The sequence below is a fragment of the Telopea speciosissima genome, chromosome 1, assembly GCF_018873765.1.
Source record: "Telopea speciosissima isolate NSW1024214 ecotype Mountain lineage chromosome 1, Tspe_v1, whole genome shotgun sequence".
NCBI classification, from domain to species: domain Eukaryota; kingdom Viridiplantae; phylum Streptophyta; class Magnoliopsida; order Proteales; family Proteaceae; genus Telopea; species Telopea speciosissima.
The window spans coordinates 63,464,162-63,474,844 of record NC_057916.1 but is presented as its reverse complement, the minus strand read 5'-3'; the positions used below and the strand labels follow the sequence as shown (position 1 = coordinate 63,474,844).

General features: G+C 39.4%; 1 protein-coding gene across 1 annotated transcript in view; it reads left to right on the top strand.

Moving 5' to 3' along the window:
• Positions 1-4,673: 4,673 nt before the first annotated feature.
• Positions 4,674-10,683, top strand: part of LOC122649166 (ATP synthase subunit O, mitochondrial-like) — a 30,960-nt gene continuing 24,950 nt past the window's right edge. Inside the window, exons 1-3 of the mRNA XM_043842543.1 lie at positions 4,674-4,869; positions 5,051-5,101; positions 7,426-7,669. Of these exons, the coding sequence (XP_043698478.1) occupies positions 4,759-4,869; positions 5,051-5,101; positions 7,426-7,669 (406 nt within the window). The 5' untranslated portion in view covers positions 4,674-4,758. The remainder of the gene's footprint in view (positions 4,870-5,050; positions 5,102-7,425; positions 7,670-10,683) is intronic.

Below are 10,683 nucleotides of genomic sequence, written 5' to 3'. Positions count from 1 at the left end.
CTTTTCGCCAGTAGCTATGATGAAATCCATCAGGATTTATTGGTATTAGCCGCACACTACATTATGAAATTTGACAGATGGATGTGCAAACTTCATTTCTAAATGGATTTCTTAATGAAGAAATCTACATGCAACAGCCAGAGGGGTTCACTTTAAAAGGTGAAGAGAACAAAGTGTGAAAGTTGTTGAGATCCATTTATGGACTCAAGCAAGCTTCTAGGAGTTGGAACATCCATTTTGATCAAGCAGTCAAATCATTTAGCTTTGAACAGAACATGGATGAACCCTGCATTTACAAGAAGTTCAGTGGGAGTGTGGTTTGTTTTCTCGTATTGTACGTAGATGATATTTTACTAATAGGGAACGATGTTGGGTTTCTTTTATCAGTAAAGGTGTGATTGTCCACCACTTTTTTGATGAAGGACTTGGGTGAAGCTAGCTATATCCTTGGGATCAAGTTTATTAGAGATCGCCAGAAAAGGATGCTAGGCTTGTCACAATCCACATACATAGAAAAGATACTGGCAAGGTTTAACATGAAAAATTCTAAGAAAGGAAATGTTCATTTCCGCCATGGAATTTCACTTTTCAAATCTCAATGCCCCAAGACTCCAGAGGACATTGAAGAGATGAAGAGAGTTCCCTATGCCTCTGCAGTGGGAAGTCTGATGTACGTTATGTTGTGTACAAGGCCAGGTATCTGCTATGCTGTAGGGATAGTGAGTTGGTTTCAATCCAATCCAAGAAAAGAGCATTGGATCGCAGTCAAGAATATTCTCTAGTATTTGAGAAAGACCAAAGATTATTTCCTAGTGTATGGGCATAATGAGTTGTCAATAGTTGGATATACGGATTTAGATTTCCAAACTGACAAGGATGATAGAAAGTCTACATCCGGTATGGTTTACATTATGGGTGGTGGAGCGATTGTGTGGAGAAGTGCCAAACAGAAATCTACAGTCGATTCTACTACCGAGGCAGAGTACCTGATAGCTGGTGATGCAGCCAAGGAAGGTGTCTAGCTCAAGAAATTTCTTACCGACTTGGAGGTTGTTCCAAAGTTAGTCAAGAACCCCATACCTTTATTGTGTGATAACACTGGGGTGATTGCACAGTCCAAGGAGCCTAGGGCTCATCAGAGCAATAAACATATGCAGCAGAAGTATCACCTGATTAGAGAGATAATCCAGCAAGGTGATGTAGCTGTTTTCAAAGTTGGCACAACTGACAATGTGTCAGATGCGATGACAAAAGGATTAACTCCTATAGTGTTTGAAAAACATATTGAGAGCATGGGTGTAACTTTTGTTGGCAATTGGCTTTGATGTACAAGTGGGAGATTGTTGGAATTGTGTATCCATCAAACCCGAATTATTAAATTATTGAATTTAATTTTTATATTTTATTATTTTATTTGGGCTTATAAGAATGTTCCATAGGTCTTTTACCTAAAACTGGTCTGAACTGGGAACAAGACTGGACATCTTGTTTATATGGTTTTCATATCGCATGTCACGAGAAATGGTGATTTTGGTGCATGGATGTGGGTACACGTCGAGAATGTGTATAGATGAGAATCAGGTATGCATATCTTATGTATTGCTACTGGTTGTGTGTGTGATATACTTACCCGCCACCGATGGCCCTTTGACCTGAGAGATTCCATTTGTTGCAATGTGGCATTACGGATTTTGGTAAGCCAATGGTTGATGTCCAATTGGACTATAAACCGGTACACTGGATTCGTGATCCTGCATTGTAAGCAAAGAGGTTTCTCAACATGGAATCCACTACCCATTTATGGGGAATATCTAGGAGAGAGAAAATCAGTGATTGGTCGGACAGAAATCTGGATCCAGTGTTTATTCGAAATGTTTTATAAATTTATTTTTAATAAAAATTATTATATATAATATATTGAGAATTGATTTCGAAGTTTTTCAGCCGTCCGATCACAATCACATATTCTCTCGATCAACGTACATGATGAATTGGGGATTAATAGCATTAAAATACATACCCTATAATGCATTATGGAATATTAGGAAAGTGGAAGGGTTTATATGCAATAAAAGAGTGTATTGGACACATGGCATTGTATGGGAGAACAATATATTTATGGTTAAAAATCTTTTTATATTATGGTAAGAGATATTATGAGAATATCTCATGAACCATAATTTAGAAAGATTGTATCCCTTTTGAGATTCTATATCTTCACTTTAGTAGCAAATTGGAGTTGTAAAAATTAGAAGATTCACAAAACACCAAAATGGAAGATTGAGCCAAGGCCAAGATGGAAGAAGATTACTTGAGACCTAAGAATCTCCAAAACTATAAAAGAAGGAGAGGGAGGAGCCTCCAACGATTTTGGCAGTGCTCTCTCCCCTCTCTTGTAGTAGTGTGTGTGAGACTTGAGTTAGAGAACTCAAGAGACTTTGGTGATTTTTGTGTTTTTCTAAAAGGTTGCAAGGATTGATTGAGCTTTAAAGTATTGAACAATTTTTCAATCTCCAAGTTTGCACAAGTTGGAAGACCTATTATCTATAGGAGGAGTTTCACTTGCGACTATAAGATAACTATGAATGTTATTTTGAGATTGTTTCTTTTCTACTCTTGATCATGAACTACAAGTATTGACCCGATCCAAATTTCGCTGTGCATCGGGTTTATTCCCAACAGGCTCAGAATTAGGACCCTCCTCATCCTCATCTTCTTCTAGAGCCTCACCTCCCTCAGCTACACGCTCCTCCAAGACTTGGGCAGGGGCTGGGTCGCTCCTTGGAGGAGCAGAGGAGGAAACAAGCAAATGGCCATAGCGGTCAACAAAACGCTTGGACCCGAAGAGTGCAGACTAGTCTTCGTGAGTTCTGAAAGAACTCACCTCGGGGTCAGAACCCTCACTCATACCAGGAACATTGCTGGAGCCCCTACTGAGCTCCTGCAAAGAAGAAAACAAAGACAAAGACATGGAAAGAAGAAAACTTAATGGAAAAAGTTGAAATGAAGAAGAGAGAGCGGAAGTCTGCGCGCTGAAAATGGAGAGCGACCGAGCAATGGGGACGACACTAGCATAGTACTTGAAGCTACAAGATCGAAGACACCAACAGAGCAAGTGCGCAGACAAGCAAACTAAAGATGGAGAAACAGCAGGAAAACACACGCCAAGAACACAGGGCAACAGTATAAAAAACACTAAGCAAAGGCTCCAAATTTATAGGCCTTAGTAAGGAGGGAAACCATCCAGATCCAACTGCCGAGTTTAAAAGCCATCAAGGGCCGAGAATGGAGGACCATAGCTTTGCCCAAAACGTCAAATCGACCATATCCAACGGCCGAAATTAAAAGCCATCAAGGGCGGGGAATGAATGACTGTAGCTCTGCCCGAGACGTCATAATAACTTTCCACGTGCCACTCCACCATTGGAGCGCTAAGCTTCGTTGAGCTCAAACGACGGTGGTCATACCCGAGGCGCCATTGTAACCCTTGCCATGCGTCGGTCAACGGGTGGAGCGCCACGTCCACTCTCAACTGCCAACCGTCACATCCCCATGTGTGAAGACAGATATTAAAGCCGAGAATCGATCCAACTCCCCTGAGCCAGAACGCCCAAAGGAGTGGGGGGCTCGTGATATGTCAAGAAACATCAACAAATAAGAGACTGACATGTGTGCGGCGGACGGTCTGAGGTCGAGCAGGGTAAGGGCAAACCGATCTTATCCATAAGACCTCAAAGAACGCGTGCGCAGCCCCAGATCACGCCATGATAGCAAGGGGTCACTAGATGGACCCTCCTATGAGAACGACCTGACCGAGAGCCTGGACCACCCAGCATGAGGAAGGGGTGACCTCATCAGGATGACCCGAACACCACACTCCATTAAAAGGGACAAGCCACGAATCCATGTGGCCCTAGATTATCGCTCATGAGGCACCTAATAAGGGGCAAGGGGATCAAGGGATCAACGTTATCAATAAAATCACTCCTCAAATCTCTCACTCCACGCCTAGGATTCTACCTTCCTATTAGGGTACGTCTCTGCCCACCATCGTTTATAACTAACAGGGTAAAATCCTTCCACAATCATCTGATTTCAGTTATCACTATCTGTTGCTAAGAGTTCTGACTTAGGCATCGGAGTGGAGACACCGGCATAGTCCAACCCTCTCTTGCTAATTCCGTATTGTAGGAACAGGTCGCTCCAGCACAGTTCTTGACGCAATAGGGTTCTACTGCAACGCAATCCTTGCCCAAGACTCACAAAGGAGATCTGGTTTGGTTCCATAGCTTCAACTCACAGAGGGAGGTCGAGAGAGGGAAGAGAGAAGACGATGTCATCGGGGTAAAAGCTCAACACAATTTCATTTCAGTAATTGGGAGGGTAAAAGCTCAACCCGATCGTGGGTTGGGTATTTCATTTGAAATAGGTTCATGGGTTTCTCAACCACACGATGTTGCAGCTCCATGTGGCACCCTATGGAAGCCGCACCGCAATGCACCGCAGAGATCGTGCACCGTAGATGATTTATATCCTGCCCTGGATGTTCTACCAAAACAAATCTATGGCCTTAGATGGGAAATTTGGAATTATATGAGGGTAAAATTGGAAAGAAAATGATGGATCATCCGACGAGATTGGAGAGCAATCAGAGCATCCACACGGACTCAAGAGTCTTCTTAAGCCTAAACATTCTTTCTCCCTCTCCTGTTAGCTTCTCACTACGTTGGCATTTACTCTGAGAATCTAAGGTTCGTAATGGCGTTGGCGGCGCGTCTCAGAGCAAATCTCTCTCTGGTTCAGAGCATTTTCAGAGCCGAATCCTTTTATGCCCAGAGATCGGGCAGCCCTAGTTTATTGAGTAATGAGGTAAAACGAAAATTTTTTGTTCGTCGATTTTTCATCCTTTCTTGCTTTCTTGACGACTTACCCCTCCAATCGGATTTTTTTATCGCTCGTCACGAACTAAATTTGATTGATTGGTCTGGCTTTGGCACTGGTTTATCGCTTGATCGCAATGATCTAATTGTTGGCTCTGGTTTTATTACAGTTATTAAGGAAATATGCGACGGCATCAGGGTCAAAGGAAATTAAGGTTAAGGTGAGCTAAATTCAATACCTGTGAAGACTCAGATAGTGAATGGATTAGCACGGTGTAGATTCGAGATCTCACCATGCTGTTATATCTTCGTTTTGATATGCTTGCAAGTGTTTATCTCCTGCTCCGTTCTCTGTGTTTTTTTTTTTTTTTCCCGAAAAATCTAAACTTGTGACTTTGCTTGACATTTAAGCTACCGGCGTTTCCAATTATGTAAAGTCCATTCTCTATAATAAACGTTTGATCTTTTGATTATGTAGGATTGTTGATAGACCCAGAAGATGACAAGTATAAGAACCATAGCAAGCTCGTATTTTCATTGAGCTCATAAAATATAATTGCTTGCCTCTCAATTCGGTAGTGTTGAGAGAGCATATCTCACCACCAATTTCTGGAACCCCCATCCCGTCTTTCTATAGGAAAAACCATCATCTAGGTGTATTTCAGCCCCTTTACCATCCAGAATAGAAGCTTTATGCAAATTCTCTATTTTTTTTTTTAATAAATAATTTTGGGTGTTATTGGAGACACCGATTGGTCTTCTGCAGAAATTAGCTTTTGCCATCTCTTCTTTTGGTGATTCTCAGGATCCTTTGACTGTCTGCATAGACAAATTCAATAAAGAAAAAAAAGACCTTAAAAAGGAAAAAGGAGCGGGGACAGTACTATCACCTTTTAAACCAAGGAGGTCAGCGGTAACCCATTGATGTGGTTTTTAGATGAAGGATCATCCCTTATTGTAGTTTGGGACCTCTAGTTTGTGGTACTACTGGTTTGGTAATTTGAACAATGCTGGAGTGGTTATGCAGCAATTCTTCATTGCTTGCGAAGGCCTCTAGCTACTAGGGGGTTGAACAAGGCAGAGTAATGCAATTTTTTTTATTTGAAATTTGAAATTGCTGAAACCCCAAGTTTGAGGAATGTAGTAATTGAAGGTGATTTTTTTAATGTTGTCACTTTAGATCAGGAAGTGAAACTGATTTTTAATGTGAATACCGCCGGGATTGTCAGTCAAGAATGGTTTAGTAAGCTGCTTATTTCTTAATTCATTTGGAATTGTTTTAAAAAGTTCCAGTTCCTAAAGGTTATGCATATAAGTTCCAGATTTGAGAGGCAAGGTCTATCCTTTAATGAATCCAAACAACTTAAGGAGTGTGTCATGGAAGTATTTTAATGGACTTGCCTTTTTAAAAGGTCATTTTGTTGCTTTTAAGGCTTTAAAACTCTCACTAGGTTAGGATTGGAGGTCATTTTGCTTAATTAAGGATCTAAAATTCTTACTAGGCTGGAATTAGCATATGGCTTTTATGTGCTGTAGGATATCACCTTTTTTAGCATCCTTTTCCGGAAAAACAAGTGAAGAGGAAAATAAAAACCCAAAATGTTAAGTCTACAAGTAAGAATGTTTATCTTTTGGAAAATTTGCCATATGCCTGCATCGTCAAGTAATTGAAACCCAATCCCACAACCCCCCTGCCAAAAAAAATAAAAGGGGGGGGGGTTAAGGATTAAAAACATTCACCAAAAATGCCTATACTTAGAAAAGGAAATCCAATGCAATATTGGGACCTTGATAAGCTTGTCCATAGTCAACGCATAGGTTGTTTATAACTATTGTCATTTATTTGCAGTTAGGTTTGCTCAAACAGAACCAGGTGATTGGTTCGCTGTGCGGATTTCTCTTTGTGACACTTTCTAATTAATCAAACCCTTTCTTTTTTCCCAATAGTTGATTTCTGTAAAGACCACTTATCAGTTGAACATTGATAAGAATAGGATTTAGGAGTATAAATGTATTTGATGCTTCATCATGCTTCATCATTCATTGCATTAAGGTTCTCTTGTTATCTTCTAATATGACTTAAAAAACCACTCCTTTGATATTGGAATTTTTTTCTTTTCTTTTCTTAAAGATAAGTAACAAATTTTATTTGACCAAAGAGCAAGACAACGCTGTTAAAAACTCTCCAAAAGGGGCCTATTAGTATGATACTTACACAAAGAAATCAGAACATCAACAGGTATAACTTAACATTATTGGATATGGCCAGTCCTGTGTAAAGATTAATTCCTTGCACCCTCTTTGGCCAGTTCGTCTACTAAGAGGTACTCTATCTTGCTCTCCATTGGAAAGAGATATGCTCCTAGTATCGAGAAATGATCTAAATAGACTGCTCAGTTGTGAATATCTAATGGGATTTCGGTATCTCCTTTGTTATTTTCTTAGTTTCTGGCAAGATAGTTTTGTATCAATTGTCAGAACGTATTTGATCTGTTAGTTTTTTATTTTATTAAGCTTTCCTTTGTGGTCCTTTCTAACATTTCAGGTGCCTCTTACATTATTTGGAGGAACGGGAAACTATGCCTCTGCTTTGTACCTCTCTGCTGTTAAAGCCAATTCATTGGACAAAGTTGAGACTGAAATTCTTGACCTTGTTGAGGCTACCAAAAAGAGTCCTACATTTTCCCAGTTCATTAAGGATCTATCAGTGCCTGGGGAGACCAGAGTGAAGGCTGTAAATGATATAAGTTCGGCAGCTAAATTCTCAGATGTTACCAAGAATTTTTTGGGTATGTCTACCTATTTTAGAAACTTAAATTTTATATAGAGAACTTACAAATCATTGGTGGGAAAAGAAGAGTGGACATGTCTTATCCTTTTTGTTGACTAATAGAGTTTATCTGATGAAATTTTCATATCGTGAAAAATACTTCTCTAAGGAGAAACTATAGCATTTGCACATTTGACAATATTATCTTTTTGTGGATTGATATTAGAGCAAAGAGGCAAGCAAATGCACTGGTTTTAGACTGAATCAGCTATGACAAATAATGATTATCGTAGAATGGAACAGTGCATGTGTAATAACCCCTTAGATGCAACAATTCTTCATGGCTTTATGCTACTTTGTTGGAGAAGCTTGCAAGTTGCCCCCTGTTGCAGTGAGATATCCAGCCAAGAATTAAAGCCCTCTCTCTGAAATGAATTAGGGTCTTTTGAGGAAAATTATTGGGGGCCATATATTACATTATTTGATCTTTGGACACCCCCTCTCCCTCCACCTCCCCCCCCCCCCCAAAAAAAAAAAAAAAAAGGCGAAAAAGAAATTGATATCCTAAGACCCTTCAATAATTGTACTCCCATAGAAATTTCCCTCACCAATGGACCTGAGAATGCATGCAAGATAGTCCTCATAAATATTTAAGGCAGAAATTCCTGGATTTCAGGAGCATAGTCAAAGTTTAAGGTTGATAAAGCCCTACCAGGGTGTGCCCAGGGTTTTAAAACGCAGAATCGGGAATGGAAGCGGTAAGTGGCCTAGAATCGGTCTGAAAATTCCCTAGAATTGTCATATCTGAGGAATATTCCAATGATTCTGTTGTTTTTATCCAGGAATCGGCCGTATCGAATCGTCAAGAATCGGGATCTGTGATTGTCAATTCCGATTTGAATTGGGCGATTCCTGATCTGATTCGCCGATTTTTGACACCTTGGGTCTTCCAAATTTTTCTGCAACTATCTGCCTGTTTTTGTCATATTTGAATTCAGTCAAAATTAAGGTTCAGTCTTCTTAGTCTGACCTGCCATATAAATATAATACATTCCCCCCTCCTTCCCATTATTTGATACCATATGCACTTTACCCGCTGTTGGAATTTTTTTTTTGGGTTGTAGAATGCATCCAATATGTATTCTTTCTAACCATGGAACAAGCTAGCTTTCTAAGAGGGTGTTTTTTTTAAAGCAGTTTCTTCATGGCTGTATGCTAAGTTTTTAGATTTTTTTCTTTTTTCCCCCTTTGGTTCCACCATTAGATCTACTCAATGCTGTGACGTATTTGGAACAATAGAAGTTGGTGCCAGCATTTTCTTGGCAGCATACTTTTTTTCCTCACTTTTCTTTCTTGTTCAAGAATAAAACTTATATCTTCAAGTCTCAACTGAACTTGGTCGGACTAACTGGGTGGTTGAGATTGGCTTCACTTTAAATGACATTTTGTCATTATCGACTCTACATTTTAAGCTTTTAGTCATTGTGCTTAATTATTTACTGATAGTTATTTGATTGGTTGGTTTGGCAAACATATTTCATTCTTTGATGTATAGTTGGGTCATGTATCGCCTGTCTTGACCTCATTCTTGGGTGGACACTTCTGGACCCTCTATTACCTGCCGTTGGAAAAGTGATACTAAAAGTGGATAGGCTATTAGAGACTTTAAAAATAGGTGTGATGCAGCAGCACATAGGAAGATGAGAAAGAGCTATCCATTCCTGGTCTTAGTTGGGCCAGTTAGATGGTCAAATCATGGGATAAAATATTGGTGTGTGTCTTTCTACTTTGATTTGCTAAAGTCTGTCCTAGAGTCATTAGGAATATTATTTCAGTTTTCTCTTCTGTTTATGTGAGTTAATTGGAAGTCCTTGTTGTAGTAGGAGTTCCTATTAGTCATGGCATTGTGTTTCAATTTTAGTTTTCTTGTTGGTATTTGATTGCGAAGTTGTAATAGTAGTAGAAGGTCCAGTAGCAGTAAATAAATATGCATGCAAGTCTACAAGCCACCATACATATTATGAGCAATAAAAATCAGGTTTTCTGCAACTTGCTTCTGTGGATTCAAAGCTGTTGACTTGGGTGGATTCTCAAGGGGATTTTAGTAGATTCCTAGCCCACAGCAGGTGGACTCCTGCACCTCCCCTCTTCTCTGTTATCCTTCTTAGGTTCCCCTCTGGTTTTTTCAGTTCGCAAGTCAGTTTCCCATCCTTTCTAGAACCCGGTGGAACTCAGTTTTTCTGACAACTTTCAGCAAGCTTAAACTGAACATAACTTGGTAGTTTTCAGTTTCGCTTCAAATTGTATGTGATTGCATCCCTCTTTGTTCCTGTTCTTAATTCTTAATTATTTCAATCATATCTTTAGATTTGAACCTGCTCTGTTTCTTTGCTTTTCTCATAACAACTTAACAAGTACGGTAGCATCCCTTAGATGAGCTGGCTTTTCTTTCTCTTTGATACTTGGAGATCTGATAGACCTGATCACAAAGGCTTTTTGACCAGAATTTCAAATCTAACAGAAAAGTATTGGTCAAGTCCTCAGTTTTCTCCACTGTCCTCTATTTGCTTCTATCAAATCCTTCTCTGCTATTGAGTTTTTGTCATTTCTTTTACTTATTCCAGACTTTGTTATTTACCAGTTTCTGCTGTCCCCTTTTGTTGTAAATCTATTCCTTGAGATTCATTAGTTGAGTTTAAGGATACCAATCTGCATTCAAGTGGTCAGTGGAGTCACTTTTTCCAGATAATGTTAAATAAAAATTTTTGTTAGGTGAACTGGATTAAAAATCGAATTTAAGAAAATAATATTTATTGTATTATTTTCCAATTGTTTTTTGTTCATTGTGGGATTCAGACACCCTTTGTGGTTATAATCCTTCATGGTATTCATCTTTTGGTAAGTAGTGGATATAATCTGTCACCATTATATGCTACTTGCAATATGTTGAAGAAATCTGTTCGGTATCGGCCCATATCGATCCGATACGGGTCACTGACATGGTAAGAAATCCCAAAAATACCCTTAGTCAGG